Source organism: Delphinapterus leucas, chromosome 18, assembly GCF_059928025.1.
Source record: "Delphinapterus leucas isolate spDelLeu-1000000601 "Yukka" chromosome 18, BTC_Dleu_Yukka2, whole genome shotgun sequence".
Taxonomy (NCBI): domain Eukaryota; kingdom Metazoa; phylum Chordata; class Mammalia; order Artiodactyla; family Monodontidae; genus Delphinapterus; species Delphinapterus leucas.
In genome coordinates, this window is record NC_143146.1 from 72,413,511 (window position 1) to 72,436,168 (window position 22,658).

At 42.5% G+C, this 22,658-nt stretch overlaps 1 protein-coding gene, 1 long non-coding RNA gene and 1 pseudogene across 5 annotated transcripts in view; 2 read left to right on the forward strand and 1 right to left on the reverse strand.

Moving 5' to 3' along the window:
* The first annotated feature begins 678 nt into the window (after positions 1-678).
* LOC149746876 (uncharacterized) lies at positions 679-7,906 on the forward strand. Its single transcript, XR_016388730.1, has 4 exons — positions 679-3,063; positions 4,809-4,853; positions 5,309-5,381; positions 6,311-7,906. It is a non-coding gene; the product is annotated as an uncharacterized LOC149746876 (long non-coding RNA).
* A 6,962-nt stretch (positions 7,907-14,868) lies between these two features.
* Positions 14,869-20,806, reverse strand: LOC149746877 (uncharacterized; annotated as a pseudogene).
* Positions 20,468-22,658, forward strand: part of UBL3 (ubiquitin like 3) — a 70,316-nt gene continuing 68,125 nt past the window's right edge. For all 4 annotated transcript variants that reach the window (XM_022574575.3, XM_022574576.3, XM_089899694.1 and 1 more), the window contains exon 1: positions 20,468-21,303. In XM_022574575.3, coding sequence (XP_022430283.1) covers positions 21,277-21,303 — 27 coding nt within the window. In that variant the 5' untranslated portion in view covers positions 20,468-21,276. The remainder of the gene's footprint in view (positions 21,304-22,658) is intronic.

Here is a 22,658-nt window from a genome sequence, read left to right on the forward strand (position 1 = left end):
TTGTGTAAAACTATGCCAGTGGTGTTCAAAATAAGATACATGGAGCCTGGGTGAGAGGGAATGTGGAAGTTTGCAGTTTGAAAACTTTTAAAATTTCAGACATGGTATTCTTTTGATTTTCCTACCACGGACATTGGAAACAATGTTTGAAAAAGACCCCGGCGTCCAACATAACAATGTGTTGGAAAGTCTTAGACTCTCCCTAAAATCTCCATCAGCTATTCCTCTGCTACCCCAAATAAGTAGACAATCTAAGTAAAAACAGTGTGTGCCACATGGAAACACTGCTTCTAGATAAGTCCCTTAGCTCTGGTCCTTCCAACAAAACTGTGACCCCTCAACATCCTTCCATTTGGAAATTATGGGGCTACCACGGATTGACACAACGTTATGTTTTTTACTTCTTGAAACCATCAAAGCCAACTTTAGTAATTATTTGTGAAACGGTAATAAGTTGTTGTTATTTCGGTGGCTTATATATAGCTTCTCTCTAACTTCTTATAACTCAGAGCTGGCTAACAGCCAGGGAAATAGACAATGAGGAAGTACAGGAGCCCACCTGGGTCCCCGAATACCGCCTGAATAAACATCACTTTTCTGAGCCTCCATTGGCATCGCTTCCAGAACAAATACAGTAATATGAGCCTGTGTCCTGGACCCCGAAGCAACAGCTTATGACAGACGTGTAATTGAAAACCAATTTCCTTGAAGACAGCAGTGCCTTGAAATGCAAGGCGGGCCTTGGAAAGCAGGGAGCAAGTAACCTCACGGTGACCTTTTATCTTTCCTTTCAGCGCCCTTATCTTGCCATTCTCTTCCTTCTCCCTCTCTCTTTCATCCCACTGCTGCAACAATGGACCCCCGGCAGGAAACGAGTTAAAAAAAAAAAAAACCTACCAAAAAACCCCACAACTATCAAAACACCTTATTTTTACATGAAGAAATGTCCCCCACCCAGCAAAACTATCAATTCCAACTCAAGTGTAAAATAAAGCCATTACTTCATACAAGCAATGTGCCCAGATTTTGGAGGATGGACTCAGGCAAAACTAGGGACTAAAATTAGAAGGGATTTGGGAGAAGCGGATCCAGTGAGGATGGGGTGGAAGGGAAGCCTGAATAATAACTATAAAGCAGGTTGACGAGGCTGGAAATCAGGTTGGAGCAGGGCAGAGAGTTCTGAGAGGGAGGCAACCAGGAAAAAGCAGAAATTCAAAAATGTAAACGACCAGATGCAGCATTGGGGATTATAACAAGGGAAGAGATGAGGCTGTTTGAAACTTCAACAATAGAACGCTGTGCTCTAAAGAAACTGCAGTTATGGTGTATAAGTCTTGGCTCTGCAGTATATGATTTTTGTAGAATTATGACATATTGGTAGAATTATGACCTTCTCAAGTATACTGAGAAGATGAAAGAGGAGAAGGAAATGTAATTTTTGCCTATCAAGGAAGAAACCATCAGGAAAGGTCTAATACTGAATAAGTAAATATGTGAGTATTAAAAAATAGTCCCTTACTATACAATTGTTATTGTTTCAGGTCCTTACCACCTAAGCTCACCAAGTCAGAGATCCAAGCCCCTGACACAGAGTCGAGAGCCAGAGCACATGTGCTGCACTCGTGATTTCCTGGGCGCCGTAGGGGAGTGTGAGTCACCTGGTGACATGACTGTCTTGTTGGGGGAGACAAGACTGAATGAGCGCCACAGTTAGAGAACAATATCAACTGAAGGTAACTAACAATGATGTCATGCTATAAATCAGTCCTTGAAATAACAACGTAGATGCCTAAAAATAGAGCCGAGGTGAGTAAGGAACTAGGTGGGTAGAGAGGTATGAGGACTGGAAAGGTCCAGTGAGGGCAGCGTGAGTCATGCCAACTTCAGAGAGAGTTTTCAGAACTGCGAAAGGCAATTGTTTGGCCAGAACTTAATCCTGTTAACGTCTTTTGTGAAATTTCAGTTTTGAGGCATTCGGCACTGGTTAGGAGGAAAAGGACTCGGATGGGTGCCCTTTCTTCTCTACAGTGGGAAAGCCAGTCCCATCACTGGGCAGGAATGACCCGTAGCTCTCTTCTGTCGCTGTCTACGAGAGAGCCTGGGGTTTCCTTCTTCAACAAAATCCTTCGGGATGCAAGGAGAGGAAGGAAAGAGAAACCCTTCCACTAAAAAGCTATTTGAGGAAATAAATGAAAAAGAAACTAGGTTTTAATCTTACTTCTAAGCCATATCACGCATATATAATGCCTAATTCTAATCTTTTTGTAAAATGAGCAATAATTTAGATGCACTAAAGTCAATATTTAATTACCCATGTGTTCAACATTATTTGTCCCTTTGCAAATGTAAAATTCTTGCCATTAGGAGGAAAAACCCAGTCTAAAGTGAGTAAGATTTTGTTTCTAATTCCAGATTTAAAGAAACGTTGCCTTTAAACATGGTTTAAATTGCTGGGTTCATCAATTTATGACTTTGTGTTCAATGAAATAGAGAGAAAATGCCCAGCACACTGGCTGGCCATGGTGTGTGGTGCTCGGTATCTGTTAATCTATTATTTTGAACAAAACTGTACAATTAAGCTATGATCCGAGCTTTCCACATTTTTCATTAACTCACCTCGTGTTTTTCCATTTAGATGAGTTTAAGATGCACAATGGGAATTCTTTGAAAATATTCACAGTTTTTTAATTATTCTGGACCCTCCCTTAAACTCTTGTCTCAAGTTTCTGTATTAGAGCTAATTCTCCTTTGTGTACTTTAGTAACCTGATTATCTCAGCCAAGATCTAAGGTCAGCAACTTACAATTACCTCACCAAGTCAAACAGGTCTCCACTGACAGACAAGACCATTCTGCTTCTCCAAAGCGGGGACTTCTCCAAAGTTTAGTGCAATGTATGGATGTCTGCCTGTCATTCATTCTTAAAAAAACTCCCACCAACCCAGTCAGCAGTTTTAACAGGTAATACCTGTCAGACTTTCTCTAGTAAGTGGTTGGCATCCTTGGCCATTTGCAGGATATCGCTGCCTTTACCCAAGAGAAGAGCCCTTGGTGTAAATTAAAGGTAAGTAAACCAAATGACTTTCAGCGCAATAGAGCTTTCAAGCAAATCCTCTAGTGGCTCCTTTGCAAAGTCAAAGATTCTTTTACAAAGCAAATAATCACTCCCAAATGCATGGGGTTTGCAGATCTGGAATGTAATCCTTCAGACTTTCTTAAAACAGGTAGACCTTGCTTTATTTGCTTCTCTGAGCATTGGTCTTTTGGCTTAATTTTAATTTAAAGAATAAAAGAGTCAATTGCTCCAATCACGCTCTGGTTTTGGCAGTGTTGATGTTAGTGTGTAACAGCTAGTGTGTAAACAGTTAGTGTGTAAAGGGTAATTTGCTGTAAATGGAAGGGAACGCAAGGTACAGATGTGGCCTGGGAGCCACTGTGCCACAGAAAGGGGTGGTCGAGATCCTTGCATGGCTGAAGTTTGAATATCTTTGATCTTCTTTTAAAATTTACCAGGCTATTTGGGAGATTACATCCTACAAAAACACACAAGCAAACAAAGAAACCCCTGATATTCCACAGAGCTGAAAAAGTAGGAATAAATTTACAACTGATTCTGTTCATAGAGTGGCAGTCACAAGAGTGGGAGAATCCAGCACAAAGAGATATGAGGGCAGAGCAAGGAAATCTGTAAATTGATGTAAAACAAAACCACGGAGATGGAAAAGGACAAACTTAGTTGGCGAAGCATGTTTTTCTAACCAGGAGAATAGGAAGCTAGCCCTATCAAGAAGGGCCGGACTGTGTCCTTTATATTTCTCCTTGGTGCCCCTCACTCACATTATTGTCTTTTATTGTGCCTTCCAATCCTCCAGGGAGAAAAAGAATCTTGCTTTGTCCCTGCTGGACCTTCAAAGCAAATGTAGCCCTTTATTTCAGAGCTCTTTCACCTTCACAAAATGCTGATACAGTTTCTACAAATCGGAGGAAATCTGATGGTGGAAGTGGGAGTAGGTTTTGCAGAGAAAGAATTTTCCTTCCTGCAACCAAGACGGGATAAATTTAAAGTCATGTCCCCTGCCATAAAGACTGCTGGACTGGTGGCCTAGACCCTTCATGCCTTTAAGGGTTCCTTTCTGGAACTTTATCCCAAGCAACATAGGAATTAGGGGGAAAAAAGAAATCTATCCCACCTAAAGGCTCTGCCTCTCCATCGACCTACATTTTTCTCAAGATTTTTAATTGAATGTTGTTCAAAGTAACGCATTTTAAAAAGAAAACCTCTAATTCTGACTGTTCAGCTCAGTCAACCTCTATGAACTTCCCTTTTGGGTTCTCCAAATCCTCAATGTGTTTTACTACTTGAAACTGAACGAGAGGGCATTTCAGGGGATCAATCAAAAATAATAGGTGGGTTCTGAGCTTTTATAGTTTAAAAGAATGCTGTCTTCAGAAATGGTGAACAAGAGCACTATTATGAACATTTAATTATTTCTATGAATACATTACAAACTCCTCCATCACTAGAATGTAATAACTAAAAACTGCCTTATAATGACTTTTAAATGAATTTCATTCCATGAAAATGAGACTTTAAAATCAGCCAGGCAAACAATGGCATTTTTTTTTTCCTTTTCTTTTTTTTTTTTTTCTCGGTCCTTTGGTGTGCGGGCACTCTGCCTCCTGTGCCCATGATGCTTTAGTTCGCTCCTCGCTTGCCCCGGACTCCCCCCACCCTTCAGAACCCCGCCACACCCCCCAGATGCTCTGTGGGCACCAGAGATAATCTTTTTTTTCCTTTTCATTCCTCAGAACTATTGCTTCATCAAAACACCAGAAGAATGTTGTTCCTGTCACGTAAGATGTGATATTAACATAACTTTCATCCTGACTCCAAGACCCTAGTTATGTAATATTCCAGGGCAACTCAAGGATATTGTGAAATCTCTTTAAAAAAAAGAAAAACTAAATAAAGTTTAATACAGTTCAACTGAAAAAAGGACTTTGGCATTAAGGACTTTGGGAGGTGGAAACATCAATCACCAATTATATATATATAATATATATATTATATATATATAATATATATTTGTTCTACTGTGTACATAGTCGAAATATAAATCTCTACCAATTGCTAACAGCCCAAAGACCTGGGTCTAAAGGATGCTAGATTGAGCTATAAATATCAAAAAGAAAGAAAATCAATGCACATTTAAAATACATTCAACTTTGACTAAGAGTTAATGATACAATTTAAGGACTTTTAATTTTTGTTCTTAATTATAACTGGACCTTGGACAATTGTTCCTTAGGATTTTCCCAAGATGCTGGGTTTAGCAAGAGACAGGATATAAAAGTCATATTCAAGGACCTGTTCCAGCTCAGGTAAAAATAATAAATGTAAATATATATATATAAATATATATGTTGTTACATGACCTTATGATGGGATGATATGCAGTCATTCACTATGATATTTACAAAGAGTTGTGACGCTTGCAAAGTGTTTATGGTAGTAAAAAAAAAAGAGCAAGATTCGAAATTTTTATATATAGGTTGAGTCCAAATATTTACAAGAAGTGTAGAAAACAAGACAAATGGTGTGGGGTAGGAGAAGATTTAGGGTTAGGATTGTGGATGGAGTTTATTTTTCCGTCTTTATGTCCTTTCACATTTTTCTAGTGAAGATGTATTACATTTGTATTTGTGATTTTTGACAAGTTTTAAAAGACAAATTCATTTATATGCCTTTTCTGAACTCAGTCATTCTTAATTAATCCTTTTGTTATTTTTGCAAAGATTAGAGTAAAAGAAGCCTTTTAAGTATTGATTTTATGTATTGATACAAATAGATATTCCAAAGTACCGTTGTAGTGATAATCTAGTTTCATGTGAGAATGGGTCAGAAAGCTAATTCAGGCAGGGTTCATCTTGAACAGTACATGGTACAGTGTATGTATCTCTTGAATGGCTCTCATGATTATTAAGTGTTATCTTTTTTTTTTTTTTTTTTTTTTGCGGTACGCGGGCCTCTCACTGCTGCGGCCTCTCCCGTTGCGGAGCATAGGCTCCGGACGCGCAGGCTCAGCGGCTATGGCTCACGGGCCCAGCCGCTCCGCGGCACGTGGGATCTTCCCGGACCGGGGCACGAACCCGCGTCCCCTGAATCGGCAGGTGGACTCTCAACCACTGCGCCACCAGGGAAGCCCCAGTCAGTGGTTTTGCATAATATTTTGTTATCTTTCCCCAATGCACCCCATTTTTCTGAAAGATTTTCATCTCCTAAACTGCATTTATTAATTTTTTATTAATAGATTTTTCCATGGGATGATCAATGCCATCATGTTCCAGCCAAAAATCCAAGAAATGTGACATTTGAGTCTCCTGAGCAGCCTTATCGGTTACAAATATACAACTTTTATTAACCTTTTTAAAGAGTTGAAATTATTTCAAGGATTCTTCCCTCCTCTCTCCCCCATCACCATCTTTTCAGATTCCCTGACATGAAGGAACTCAAGCTGGAGACCTAGTGGATTAACCCTTACAGGATGTGCCTAAGTTTTCCTCTGATTCTAGAATCAGACTAGAATACATGGGCTGATCAAAACCTAGAAATGTCAACCCTCCACCCAGGACCATGTATTCATTTACTTGTCAGTGTGGATAAAGTGAATTCCAGACCCACAGCCAGTTAGGTTAGTTGTGCTGAAAACAAAGGCTGAAAAAAGACCATCCACTTTAGCTAAAGAATCCATAATGAATCATCCCATAAAACATGATCGGTTCCAAAAATGGTAGGTCCCTTCCTTGATCTGAAAGCTTTGTGTATCTTGCCATCAGCAGAAAGTTTTTACAAGAATGGAAGTAAACACACCCATAGTGCTATAAATAAAGGGTGAATAAGGTTGCCAGCTCGAAGGCATCCCAACCTAGTAAAGCACAGGGAGCACCAGGCAGCTGTTCTGAGAACCACAGTGCCCCCCCGACAATGGAGGTACTGATGGTTTTTAATCAAGACTTTTAATTTTATACTTAGCCTCATAAGAATTATTGTTAATATGATTTATTCATAAACTTGAGACTTCGCACATTTGATTTACCACAGAAACTAGAACAAAACAGCACATGCCCATGTAAAGAATGCACGTATGCTGAAATATAATTGGAGTTTAACTTTTGGGGGAAAAAAAAAGCGGCCTCCAATGCCAACAAAACCCTCCCCCAAATATTTTTATAACTGTTATTTAGCATATTCCAAAGGAATAACCTTATTCACAGGAAACTGGTTTTTTAATTTAACGACCGTACACGATAAGCCCCAAAGAACCACTAGGTGTAGGGGAAGCACACTCAAGTTTCAAGAGAACCATCTTTCATTTGTTCCATGTGCAGCCTGCAAGGAAATCTGAATTTGAAATTTGACAAGTGCTTCTTTAGAACACTTTAAAAAATGAGCTTTGGGCCACTTGCTCATGTCCTAAAGGGATGGAGCTTGCAAGAAAAAGAATAGCAAAAAGGCACAAGATCTGTTCAGGCCTCCAAGCATGTTATAGTGTCAGGAGATGCATTTAAGCTTGCCACCGTTTTATACTAATAAATGTTAGTCGTGTGATTTGATTTTAAATAAATGGCAAAGTTTTATTTGATTTCTTTGACTATGTCATGATGCGGAGCTACCTGGAATCATATTTGTGCAGAAAGTAGGAACACCCTTCCAGGAATAAGAGAACCCCAGGAGTGGATTTGATGGATAGATTATATCCTTAGAAGAAACTAAACTCAAAAGCCAGCATTTTATGACTCCAATAACTTATTTCTGGGTCCCTAAAGCTATTTATCTGTTTTTGTTCTTTATGGAAGAAAAGTGTATATGCATGAGCTAAAGAGAGTGAATGTCCTTCTAAGGTTTTTTTTTTGCGGTACGCGGGCCTCTCACTGTTGTGGCCTCTCCCGTTGCGGAGCACAAGCTCCGGACGCGCAGGCTCAGCGACCATGGCTCACGGGACCAGCCACTCCGCGGCACGAGGGATCCTCCCGGACCGGGGCACGAACCTGTGTCCCCTGCATCGGCAGGCGGACTCTCAACCACTGTGCCACCACGGAAGCCCCCTTCTAAGGTTTTAACTCAACTCTACCACACGGTACTTTTTCTAATTGTTCCCTGCCCTTCTCCTTAATCCTTCTCAGAATTAAACAGATCTGAGTCTGAATCCCAGGGACCTTGAGAAAGTTATCTATCTCCTGAGTCTCTTCTCCATCTGTAAAATTCGGCAAAACAATGTGACCTCACAGGGTTGTTGTAAAGCTTACATGAAATAAAGGATGCGAAGTCCCAAATGATGCCTGACACGTGGAGGTTGCCTAGGAGAGCTGGTACCATTCAGTTCGCCTTCTGCTGCCCCCTCCTTTTCTTTATATTCTCCTCTTGTCTTTTCCTTCTCTCTCTCTCTTTTAAACCATTTTTTAAATTGAAGTGTAGTTAATTTACAATGTTGTGTTAGCTTCAGGTATATAGCAAAGTGATTCAGTTATACATACATATACAGATTCTTTTTCAGATTATTTTTCATTATAGCTTATTACAAGACATTGAATATAGTTCCCTGTGCTATACAGTATGTCCTTGTTGTTTATCTATTTTATACATAACAGTGTGTATATGTTAATCCCAAACCCCTAATTTATCTACCCACCCCACTATCCCCTCTGGTAACCATAAGTTTGTTTTCTATATCTGTTAGTCTATTCTGTTTTGTAAATAAGTTCATTTATATCATTTTTTTTTAGATTCCACATATAAGTGATATCATATGATGTTTGTCTTTCTCTGTCTGACTTACTTCACTTAGTACGATAATCTCTGGGTCCATCCATGTTGCTGCAAATGGCATTATTTCATTCTTTTTTATGGCTGAGTAATATTCCATTGTATATACGTACCACATCTTCTTTCTCCATTCATCTGTCGATGGACATTTAGTTTGCTTCATGTCTTGGCTATTGTAAATAGTGCTGCTTTGAACATAGGGGTGCATGTATCTTTTTGAATTAGAGTTTTCTCCAGATATATGCCCAGGAGTGGGATTGCAGGATCATATGGTAGCTCTATTTTTTGTTTTTTAAGGAACCTCCCTACTGTTCTCCATAGTAGCTGCACCAATTCACATTCCCACCAACAGTGTAGGAGGGTTCCCTTTTCTCCACATCCTCTCCAGCGTTTGTTACTTGTAGACTTTTTAATGATGCCATTCTGATTGGTGTGAGGTCTCTTGTCCTCACTTTCTGTATCCTGAAAACAGGCAGACACAGGATAGAGTCTGGAAGGTTTGTGGAGGAACATTCCATGTTCTTTGCCCATTCTGTTACCTGGTTAAAACCCCATGCAGTATGAAAAATTGCAAGGGAAAATCATTCCCATCCATGACTTCGTAATTGGTGTAATTCCCCTTGGGCAAGTTAACTAAACAGCCTAGGCATAATCCACAAATGCAAGTGTTGAAAGCTAGGAGGAGACGAGATGGAGGGGGTCAAGGATCTTGCCCTGGGCCCCTCAGGGAAGAAGCAGAGCTGGCAAAGGGAGTAGTTGCCCTCCTCCGCCTCTTGCTTGGGGGCACGCATGGCATCTGTGCTTGTTGCCTGGTTTTCTGCTAACTCTTTTGCAAATGTTATGCCTGGGTGTACTGCTTCTGTCTCTTCCCCTTCTCTTCTGTTTATGTTCTCCATGTATTCTCTGTAGCACATAGAAATATTTGGGGGTGAAGTGTGCTTGGAGCTTCTAGGATTTAGGGAAAAGATGACTTTGCTAAAATGTAATGAAATATGGAGATTTTTCAGTGATAATGGAAATGGCTGGGCTTTACTTCTCAAATCCTTAGGCTACCACTGTGTGCATCGTAAGCATCACCAAGCACACTTTTGTGCAAATTGCTGCAGTGTTTTGAAGAACTTACAAAATAACGTGTTTTAGGGATATCTCTCATGTTAGATTTTCTATAAGTAGGAAATAACCTTTTTTTTTTTCTCAGTTTTGAAGCTGGTTTAGAACTCACGTGTGTTTTCATTTTCAAGCTAAATCCAAATGCTTGTGATTTCAGTTCTGCTTAAAGATGGCAAGACACAAATTCACTAAGTAGAATTGGGAAATGTGCTTCCGGGGCTTTAACAAAATTACCATGTTAATCTCTCTTCCTGGGATCCTGATCTCACCAAAGACTTATGTTCCTACTTCAATGTCACGTGGGTATAAGATCAGGGATGGAAAAGTGATGAAGGTGAAAATAATTGTAGGAAACATACAGAGGAGTATTTCATGAAAAAGCTAACCACGAGGTCAAAACAGAAAATTCCTCTCTAAATCCCCATAGAACTTTGAAACTGTCAGAACTGGCCATACCCAGGAGCCAGTGGCAGCTTTGTTTACAAATCAGAAACACAGTCATTCCCTGCTGACTCTGTTTTCCTTGCTTCCCCATGACAATCTGACCAATCTTATAAAGCAATGTCTTCTTAACAGGGGGATAGTAGGAGAGTCCTAAGAGATGCAGAGCCCGGCCGCTGTTCCCGGCCGCTGAACTTTCCTAGTATCTGCAGCTTAACTATCCAACTCACAGCATTTACTGAGCAACTACGATGTGCTCTGATGGCATACAGGGAAGGTTAGGATTTTAGATGTGTATGCACGATACGTCCCTTAAGTGAGAAATATCTAGAACCATCTGCCCCGTAGCCCTTCACTTGATTGGCTTTCCTGGCAGCAGCCCTGAGTGAGGGTTAAATGGAGTGTATGGGGGCTTCCCTGGTGGCGCAGTGGTTGAGAGTCCGCCTGCCGATGCAGAGGACACGGGTTCGTGCCCCGGTCCGGGAAGATCTCACATGCCGCGGAGCGGCTGGGTCCGTGAGCCGTGGCCGCTGAGCCTGCGCGTCCGGAGCCTGTGCTCCGCAACGGGAGAGGCCACAACAGTGAGAGGTCCGCATACAGCAAAAAAAAAAAAAAAAAAAAAAAGGAGTGTATGGGACATGCTCAATACTTTAAAGAAGTTGATATTAAAGGAGGAACAAGATATAGGAAGAATTAGAAAGAATTCTGAGAAATGGGAGAGCCTGTTTTTTTTCTTTTTAAAGATAGGAGAGATTTGAGCATATTTCCATGGTAAGGAGAAGTTTGCCTGGGGTAGTCCCAGCTTCCCTGTGCAAGTATCAACAATGTCCCCTTTTCTTTAACTTTTCCGATTTGGGACAACATGTTATATGGTCACCCTGGGCAGAAGAACCTCGGGAGAGGGAGAGACGGAAGATGGAAGACAAGAGAAGGGTTGTTTGTTGGAACAGCGTTCTGGGGACAGAAGGAGTGGCTCCTGGGTGGGTAGAGGGCTGATTCTTAGAAGGAGAGGCTTAGGGCTTCCCCCAAAGCTGATGAGGGAAGAGTATGGATGCTACAGGTTAAGGGCTGGACACAAATTTGTGAGATTTCTTACCTGACTCCTTTTGTCTGTGAAGTAAGAGGCCATGAGGTCACAGTTTAGGGTTCAAATTCCATGTTCAACTTGCTTTATTCTGCTAGCCATGAGGCCGACCTTTTCATAAATGTGGTTCCATTGGTCTCTATAACAAGAGGCCGACAGTGTTGCTGGATCCGAGCTGAGCATGAACAAATAGCTGAGAACACTCGCTCTAAGAGAAGTTGGTTTAGTCGAGTTACTATCACATGTGAAAATCCTAGCATAGCAGAAAAAGTAGACTGAGACAAACCTGTAGCACTAACACTTGAAGCCTCTATCACTGTATCCCATTTCATTATAATTATAATCGTAGATTAGTATTGAGAGCTTATTGTGTGCTAGAAAGAGTTCTCTTTTAAATTTATATATTGTGTATGCACTTTTTTACTTTCATAATTTTTTTTAGATGAGAAAATCAAGTAACTCACCCACGTTTACACATCTGGTAAATGGCAGAGCCAGGATTTAAACCCAGGGCCCACACTCACAACCAATATGTTATTTCCCCCTCTCTCTTTCACTATAATCTGTTGATTTAAGTTCATTTTAGGTTTTCTGTTTTATCTGTGGTATTAAGTCAAAGGTTGTGTGATAAATTAATGACATATGAATCACCCCAAAAGGTGAGATGGTGATGTGGCATGAAGGTTCCTGGCCTGCTGGATGAGATGTGCAGTTAAACATGGCAATTCTTTCTCCTCTGCTGCCCCTTGTGAGACGGTTAGGTCCCGGCCCCTTTGTGAATTCCCCGATCGGCATGGAGGATGAGACTGATGGTTATTCAGTGTAGGAAACATGGTCGTGAAATTCAACCACAAGGGCAGTTGCCCAACAAGGCCTGACTCAAGGACTGAATCAGTCATGACAGAGGCCATTCTTTGGCCCAGCCATTCCGACTGGCAACCTCCCTGTCAGTGTGATACACTGGAAGCCTTCAAGGGCGTACACAAGGCTTTGGAGAAATCTTTCTGTGATTCTTCATTCTGCTCTCTTAGATAGTAAGATAATGTGCAATGCATTAATGATGGACAGGGTCAGTATCCGCCTTGGTGAAAAGAAAAAAACACAATTTGAACAGTGTGGAATAATTATGGATCAATCAAAAAACTCGTGTCAAAAACAATGACTATCTGAAACTCATACAGCACTGTAAAGCAACTTCCATAAAAAATAAAAATGAACAAACAAAAGCCCAATGACTATGGTGGAGGTTACTGGGGTACAAAAGAAACAGAATTTCCAGTTCATGCCACATGCCACAAGATTAGTGTTAAGGACAGTTGTTTTGCCTACACTGATGGGAGTATAATGCTAATGCAGGATTTTTAAGTTTTTTTAAATTGAATAGAGTTTTATTACTTTTGGCATTAAAATTTTTTTTTCTTCATTGAATAATCCTGTGATGGTGGGCTGATTTCTGTGACAGTGGAAACCAAGAATAATGATTGTATTTTAGGATACCAATTTGATGATACATTTTATATTCATTTGGTATATTTGTCATGACTTAACACAGTTATATAATAATTCAACAATTACATAATGCCACTAGGAACTATTCTGCCTTTTTGTTTCTTGGAACATCTTAGAGGAAACTCATTCTCATGTACATTTGAAAAGTACAGAGAAAATGTGCGTGCTTCTCAAAAAGTTTCTATTTCCTCGCTTGTTAAAAGAGTTGAAGATGATGCCATCATTAAGGTTCCTTCCAACTTTAGCTTTAGATATTCAATAGTGTGGGCAAACATGGGGTCAGGTCAGGAAGAAAGGCATTGTGGGACATCAGCGAGAGGTCAAGCACAGGTATTACTTTTCTAGTGGCCTATGACTAGACTAGACTGCCCAACTCCCGTGGCTGTAATGTTTGCAAAAGCTTGCTAGAACTATGTGACCATTAAAAGACATAACTCTCGTTTTTTCAAAAGCGAATTCCAGCCTTCACACAAAAATTGTCTTTCCGTTGGCATATTCTCTTAGTCGTGGGAAAGCAATTGAGCTGAGCCTGAATATCATTTCTGCGTTAATGAGGCACACCTCTAGGTCTGAATAGAACATTAAAAGGTAATCCCCGACTTTACAAAATCATGGAACTGGGAAGAGAACATAAATGTTCATCTCTTCCGTGCACTTACTGGCAAGGGTGTTGGGTGTTATTCATTCACTATGTTAAGCGTTGAGGCTACAAAGATGAATAAAACCCAGTTCAGGCCCTTAAGGAGGTTACAGATAGTTGAACACCCACGATCCAAACAGGTAGAAAGGTGGCTGCAGCCCAAGGGAGAAATAACAAAGCTGCCAACCTGTAGCAAAACTGGGTGTTACCTCCTTCACTCATGATGTGGTGGCCCAGGAGCTGTCTTATGTCAATAAATTATTTGTAAATAAGAAAATAATTTCTTTATGTTATCTGATTGATATCTATACTAAAATGACCCTTAAAACTCCACGGTCATGTCACCCATGCCCAGCTGGAGGGAAGATGCATCCTCCCCACGTGAGGGATCACCCCAGCTATGCACCAGGTAAGCTTCTTGGGCTTTATCCACACTGGCCCCAGACTGTACGGTACTTGCTGTCCTGTTTCTGCTTGCTCTCTCTGTGTAAGAAATGAACATTCAAAAATGTTTATTTCTTACACACAGAAAAAGGCTCAACCAGATAGAAATCATCTCAATGCAAAATGAAAATCCACAAGGAACAGGATTTTTTTTTAACCTAATAAATAGCATACATAGTCAGGGATAGATCCAAAACTTCTAAATATGAGGGGTCTCCTATCTGGTTGGGGTTGTGTGTGTGTGTGTATGGATGTGGGTGTGGGTGTGTTGTTGAAGCTGTGCTTACATAGAAAATACCTGTTTTTACTTGGATTGTGTCTTTAATTGGAGGAGAGAAGGGCTGATGGGGTAGCGGGGTGGAGCTCTGACTGCCCAGTCACCACTGTGCACTGCTGTTGTGTGCAAGGTATACGTGCATATTATAAACAGGTAGTACAGCTATAGATACACATAAGGGCTGGGGTGGTGATGATGGTAAAGTTGGTATTCATATTCACAGACAGCATTCTAAGCAGGCAAACCCTTTGGAGAATAACTTGAATGCACAGTTCAAGAGCCATGGGGAGGCGTATAGACTTGACTCCATGATAACAGTTTCTGGACTCTCCCCTAGACAAGTAATTCAAAATGCAGAAAGACTTATTTGCACAAAGAGCATACAATTGCAAGCAACCTTTATGTCCCCCAAACAGAAAATGATTGTATAAATTATAGTACATGGACACAGTGGAATAGTATGCAACCGTCACAAATGACTAGGAAGATTAGGTAGCCATTTGTAACATTAAAAATTTTAATGTTTAAAAAATGAATTTTCAGGGCTTTCCTGGTGGCGCAGTGGTTGAGAGTCTGCCTGCCGATGTAGGGGACACGGGCTCGTGCCCCGCTCCGGGAAGATCCCACATGCCGCGGAGTGGCTGGGCCCGTGAGCCATGGCCGCTGAGCCTGCGCGTCCGGAGCCTGTGCTCCACAACGGGAGAGGCCACAGCAGTGAGAGGCCCGCGGAGCGCAAAAAAAAAAAAAGAATTTTCATTTAATATTGAAAAGAAAATGTTATGCATACCACAAATATGTGAAATTATGTACATAAAACAACCTGGAAGGAAATATACAAAAAACAAAAATAGTTTTTCTAATTTCCAAAGTTTCTATAATATTGGCATTGCTCTTTATTTTAAAAATAAAAGAGAAAAGTACATACTGGGTTGACTATGTATTATGTAGTAGAATGACTCCTTGTTTTTGTGGAACTTTGTTAGCAGAAGAGAGAGTAACAAGCACTGTATTAGGAGTCAGTCCTGGTCTCCTATAAAACTGGTCTTTCTGGTCTGAAAAAAAAAAAGAAAAAAGAGTTGGGCTTTGATCATCTTCAGGACCGCCTAAGAGTTTTTAGATTACGTGGGTCCATGACAACTAACCCAAAACATACAGATAAAAGGTACTGTTGGAGTTCAGAGGCCCTTTTCCATCCTCCTATAAAAACAAATCTCATCATGGCATTCCCCCATCTACAACCTTTCAATGGCTTCCATTTGCTATCAGAGTAAATCCAAACTGCTTAGCCTCAGTTGCAAAGTGCTTGGTGACTGGCCTCCACTTTCTCTCTCCTGCCCTTTTCTTGCCTCACCCCTCCCCCATTCCCAAGCAGCAATCTGGGCTTCAGCCACCTCCCCTCCTTGACTCCTTGGCTTCCAGTCTGCGTCTCAACCCGTGTGTGTGTGTGTGTGTGTGTGTGTGTGTGTGTGTATGCTCTTCCTGAACACCCTGGCTGTTCACCTGGCCTTCACCTGGTTCAACTCCAGATACCTCCAGGCTGAATTTGCCTCATTTCCTCTGTGCTTTCAAACTGCCCAGTGCTTGTTCCCATGGACTCTAAGCAGAGGGAAATGTCTTGAGGTAAAGAGACTTGCGTTGTATCAGAGGAGAGGTCAAGGTCTGGGTGAGTAAATGAACACAGTGGGGCGGGGGAGGGGAGAGCAGTGGGCTTATGATTATTCCTTACATCTCTGTGACTGTGGCCACCTTTACAAATCACAGTACCTACAGGTTATCACTCTTATTACTAAGACAAGACTGAGGCAGAGGAAGGAAGCTGAACTTGAAGGAATTTGACATACACAGTGTTTCTCAGTTGTGGCTGCACCATCAAAACACTTAGGGGAGGTTTGAAAAATACCGGTGTCACGTCCGGTCCAGGAGAGTGTGATTTAATTGTTCTGGGGAAGGGCTGGGGCATCTGTCTTTTTAAGTGGTTCCTAGTGATTTTTATGGGAACTGGGTTGAGAATGTCTGGTTAGGGGAGTGTAGGGTTAAAAGGCTGGACATATTTGCAATATGTGTGTAGGGGTGCTCCTCAGGAGTGAACATAGGTCAGCCAACGTGTCCGGCCTGTTCCCTTGCCTTACACAATATAATTCTTTTCTTCATATCCCAAACGCTTCAGAGCACGATTCTCAAATCTACAAACACACATAGTCCGTTTATTCTGCTGCAGCAAGAGTAAAGACTAAAGGGGGAAAGTCCATTACTAAACCAGTAACTAGCAAATCACATCTAGTTTCAGAGAAAAGACCTCAACCTTTTTTGTGGTAGGAAATGAACATTTCTTGAGAACACTTCTATGATGGGAGTCTTCACATTGGTTTCAGGGGACTTCATATAGATTTTCTCATGAGAAAGAAATGTAGTATAATTTTACAAAGCAAAACCTTGATGTGTCTCTTACACTGGGACCAAAGAGGACCAGGCCAGTCTTGGGTAAAACCGGACATAGCGGGCAAAGGAGGTTCTCAAAGTTCTTACTTCCACTTTGCCCACAGAGTATGGTATTTCCACAACCCTTGTCTCCACCCCCCAGGCATTGTTGCAAACCTTTCTCTGCCTCTTGTGGCATTTTCCTACCCCCAGATCTTTAATAAATGACAATGGATGGCATAATGAGATAGTCAAGCAAAGTAATATCTGATTAAAGGTTACTGGTCTTATAGAAAATAATGCTTCTCTCTAGTTTAAATTCCAGAGTTTTTTGTGAAGACCCTTAAGGAATGATCCTAAGATGGAAATCATTTCAGACCCCTTACATGGCAGATAGGGGAGATTATATTTTTAACAGCTTCACTGACATACAATTTACATATCATAAAAATCATCCACCTCAAAATAGCCAAAAGGTAGAAGCAATCCAAGTGTCCATCGATGGATGAATGGATAGGCAAAATGTAATATGTACATACATACAGTGGAGTATTTATTTCCTCTTAAAGAGGGAGGAAATTCTGACACATGCTACAACATGGATGTGCCTTGAAGACATTAAGTGAAATAAACCAATTACGAAAGGACAAGTACTGTATGATACTAATTATATTAGGTACCTAGAGTTGTCAAATTAATAGAGACAGAAAGTATTATGGTGGTTGCCGGGGGCTGGGGGGAGGGGGAGGGGGAATGGGAAGTTGTGTATTAGGTTTGGAGTTTCAGTTTCACAAGATGAAAGAGTTCTGCAGATGGATGGTGGCGACGGTAGTACAACGGAGTAAATGTACTTAATGCCACTGAATTGTGCACCCCAAAAAGGTAAAGATGGTACATTTTAAATTATGTGTATTTATAATTTAAAAAAAATATAAATTCTCCCATTTCACATGTACAATTCAATAGTTTTTAGTATATTTACAGAGTTATGCAGCCATCACCGTAATGTAATTCTAGAACATTTCCATCATGCTCTACCCTCCACCCCCCAAAAAACCCCTCATACCCATGAGCAGCCACTTGGGGGAGATATTTTTAACAGGTCGTGGGTGTCATGTGTTATTCTTCCAGGACTTGACTTCACAGACTCTTAGAAGGGGCCTTAGAGATTTTAGTCCCACCTCCTCAGATGAACAAATTGAGACTCAGAGAAGCAAAGTGTCTTGTCAAAGGTCACACAGCAAATTCATCACCAGAGCCAGGTCTTTTGATTTCCCATAGAGTTACTTTTTGTAATACAAAAATGCCGTGTCACTTGCTTCCTTCAAATTGATGCTGACAGTAGATTGAAGGTATTAAGAAGATGTTATCCTTTCCTGCCGGGGACAGATGGGCTCTTTTTCCCGTCTCTCTTCTCACCCACCTGAGTCGGGAAGTACAGAGGAAAGAGAGGAGAGTGGAAAAGTCTGCAACTGTGTCCAGTCATGCTCCCTTGTGCCTTAACTCTATTAGGAAAGAGCTATAATGAGTCTTAATGGAGAATAATGTCGCAGCCTCTCTTAGAAGAGAGACTGGAAATACAGCCAGGTGCAGGGACTTTACTTTTGAAAGATGCTGCCTTTTGTGGAGGTGGCTGGGGTAACCAGTGTCAAACAGCAACACCAGGTATCAGAAATGCCAAGGTCTTGGGCTGGCAGTGGTGGTCATTATGTCTCCTGTCGTCGCATGATTGCTGGGAAACAGCAGAGGAAGTGAGTTGAGGCTTCTATACATCCTGCCACCTTCTGCTTCTTGCAGAGCCTTGGCCAGGGCAGTAGTTGGATGAAAGTTGGGGTTTGGAGTAGGGTGGAGGACTAACTTTGTGAGCAACAGCCTTCAATATTCCTTCTGAACTCACTGAAACATCTTCAGCTGCCCTTATTTCCTGGAGGGCTGCTGGAGAGGCCTCTGTGGTTGCTAAACATGGAGAATGAGGCCAAGGAAAATCATGTAGCTATGGACTCAGAAATATCTATACTAAGTCCTGAAGGCTAATCAGGGCAGATTCAGGCCTCTTTTTTCTTCTGTCCTTTGGTCTCTCTGGGAATTCAATCTACCCTCCTCCTCCCTGGTTACCACTCTAACTCACCCCAGGATGATATAGGCCTCCAGGAGGGCTTGGAATTTCTCCAGCAGGGCTAATCAAGAGGCAGGTACTCTAAACGTCCTGTGAGTTTCCATCATGATGATACACACCTGACTGGAGAGATTGCTGTGGGGAATGACACAGGCTCCTAGACAATGGGGGACACTGACTGGATTATTCATTTTTGAACTCCTGGTGCCTAGCAGAGTGCCTAGTGTGTTTGTTTGCTGGATGAATAAGTAGTAACGTTTCACATCAAATGATGCATTGTTATTTACAAAGTGATTTATTTTCCCTGCATGAATTTATCCTCACAAGTGCCCCTACTTTACCCCTGGAAGGAAGGCAAGACTGTTTCACAGATGAGGTCACATAACTGTAGGTTGGAGAGGTGGCTGTCAGACTCTTAGCTTGTTGGCATTTTTATACAGGTGTCTCATTGAGACGACCCTTCCTAAAATACCCTAAGAGAGGTATGTATAGGGAGTCAGATAGACATTTGTGGTCTTTGCATTTTGTTCCTAAATCTGGGGTAGATGTATTCTTCATCTAAGTCTCTCACTAATGGTATTATTTTCTGCTGTTTGCTAATCACTGCAGGTGTATAAATTTTCAATTACATCTTGAGTTAAATAGAATTTCAGGGCTAGCCTGGTAAACGGGCAAATCCTCATGTAGTTTGTAGTAGCTATTTCCTGATAGAGATTTAGCATCATACACTATCGTATCTAATACAGTTTTTGGTTCATACGCTATCGCATCTAATGCAGTTTTTGGTAATTTCAATTAACTAGATTGTAGCTTTATGGGCCTGGGTCTTCAAGAAACATATGTTCCAACATTCTCCCTGCTTAACTATATCCTTACTCTTGTTGAACTTCTATGACCTTATTGGAAATCAATGCTTCTGATCTTCCAAATGTATTGTTGAGGAGAGACCTAGACGAAATCACTATACAAAATGCTTTGAGATTGCAGGATGTGGAGAGCGTGCTATCCTTAAAAATGAATGGTTCTGCTTGGAGGTAAACCATGTTTCAACTCTGCGTGTATATTGTGCACGAGGGCATTTCCCTGTGCAGAATAATTTTCGCCCAATAATTCCCACGATCACAGCACTTCTGGTAGCAGGTATCTCCTAACTTCCCTGCTGCAGCTTGGCTAAAGCGAGCTTTCCTCTCCTAGCAACTGTTGCTAGGAGGGGCGTGGCTTCGGAGTCGGGCGAGGACGCGTTAGGCGGCCCGCTCCCTCCGCACCGCCCCCCCCGGCGTAGACTACACTTCCCGTGATGCTCGAGGGTGGTCTCCGTAGTGACGCCTTTGGTGTTCGCGGAGGGGGAGGGGCAGAAGGAAGGCGGGGGCGGCGGCTGCGAGGGGGGGCTGTGCTCTTCCCAGGTCCCCGACTCGCGCTCCGGCAGCTGCCGCCGCCGCCGCCGCCGCCGCCGCCATGTTGGCTTGAGGAGCGATGACAGGAGGCGGCTGCGGCGTAGGGTACTGAAAAGTGGAGGAGGAGGAGGAGGAGGAGAGACAGCTCTGAGAGGAAGCGGTTCCCGGGCTGAGGAGAGGAAGGACCCGGGCTCTTCCGGGGCCCAGCCGAAGTCGGCGTCGCGGGGAGCTCGCGAGGGAGGGGAGGGGAAGGCGGAGCCGGGGGAGGCGGAGGCGAGAGAGGAGCGCCGGGAAGCCGGAGACTATGTGTCCTGAGCCCCGCGGCTGCCCGGAGGCGCCCGCGGCCTGAGCCCCGACGGGCCGTGGGGTCTCCCGCCGGGCCGAGCGCCCCGCTTTCCCCGCTCGCCGCCCCGGCTCTCCGACCCGGGCTTGCGCTTCGGCTGCCAACGAGTTAAATGCCCTTGAGCGCGGGTTTCCGCGGCCCGGCTGGCAACGCCGGCCGCGCGAGTTGAGCCGTTTCCCCGCGCCGTCCGCCGGGGAACGCGTCCATGTGTAGCCACATAGTTATCTGTGTACCGCGGCGCCGGGGCATTCTCTTCCTGCTTAATGAAGACTCGACTTGGGAGCAAGTGTGAATCACTGCCGGGCTGGGAAAGGAGGAAGACGATTTAACCCCCTCCCACCCCGCTCCATGTCCGTGTGTCACTCAGCTCGGTCCACCTGGCGCGGCCGGTCCTGGGGCTGCTGCTGCTGACGACGACGACGGGGCTGCTACCCCAGGAGTTCCCTCCTGGTCTGGCCACACCGCTCCCGGCGATTGTTCCTCTTCGCTCGGAACCTCGGCCCGGCCGGCACTTTGGCTCCGAAAGAACTTATTTTAGGGGGAAGCACATCTCGAACCAGTCAAGATCGTGAAGGTTGATTTCTGTAGCTCGAAGATTTCTCTTTTTTGTTTGTTGTTGTCTCTTTTTGATTTTTTTTTTCGGCGTAAACATCTGGGTATAGATATCAAACGGCAAGATGTCCAGTAATGTCCCGGCGGATATGGTAAGTGAAGGATAAGAGTTACGACACCCTTTGATTTAATTGTGGTTGCCAGTCTTATTAAATCAGGATACAGGCGTGGGGTGAAGGTTTGCGGGGGACTGTTGAAAAGCCACGGTGCTGGGAGATCTGGAGAAGTTGGAGGGTCTGGTGTCCCTCTTGAGAAAGTACTGCTTTTAATGCGGATTTTTCTCATTTGTGTTTTCTAAATGATTAAAGACAATGGAGAAGTTGGGAACACGTAGCAAGGTAGCCTGAAGTGGAGAAAATCTCTTCTTCTTTGCTAGAAGCCTCTGAACACTTGTGTCTTTAAAGCTTCTGAAAACGTCAGTGGCAGTGGGCAGAGCTCAGGACGGGTGTCCCTGCTAGATACAGAGGTGGACAGGAAAACGGGGATCGTGCTCGGTGGCACTGATCATTAACGCAGTAGGTACAAGCTTGATATTTCCAAAAACAGGGACGTGTTATCTCTTGGAGAGAGACTTGACCAGAATTTGCTGTGAGCTTTTTGAAACGTATGGGTGAGCAAGTATGGCAACAGAAATATTAAGACGTTTTGGAATTTTCACAAATCTAGGCTGGCTGTATTTTGGTACTTTGAATGAATATTCCAGGACTTTTAGTACCAAATATTTAGTAGTATTACATCACTGGACTTTTAAAAGCTCATAAAACATATTATTGATTGAGCCTTCATACTGGAATGTTAAGAACCTGAAACAAAAAGTACTCTGCATAAAGGTTAAGGATATGAGACTGTTGACTAACAGGAACTGTGGAGGTTTACAGTGCTGGGAGGTGGGTTTGTATGAGTGTGAAATTACACTTTGCTGTCCTAGGGACAAACGTAATGCAATTAACAGGAAGGTGAATAATCTTGTTTATGAAAGAATTGAAGTTAACATAGTTATGCTCACTTACATGAAGTTAACATTTGAGTGTTTGTATATTTCAGCGAAAAAACAAAATTGAACTTTCCTGGTGATTAAATTTTAAAATGACAGATGTTTCAATAAGAGTGAACCTCATTTACAGGCTGTAAAATAAAAATTAAATGGCTCTAACTGGCATAATTTGACCTTGGTTTAAAGACATTTTGCTAGCGTTTGATTTCCCTTTTAGTGCACTATTTAAATGCAAAGGAACCACAGTGTTCTGTCTCTAGGGTGGCCACATAGCAACCTTACACTCTCCTTCCTGATTCTTAAGACTCGAGCATTGTCCTTTTAGTTTTCCCTTCCCTCCTGGTGTGCACACCGGAGAATAGTCTCCGGCCTGCCTAAGGATAGCTGGACTTGATTTCCTCCACCCTACTCGCGAAGTTGCCTGGAGAGGTCTCTGGACGGAGCTGGAAAATG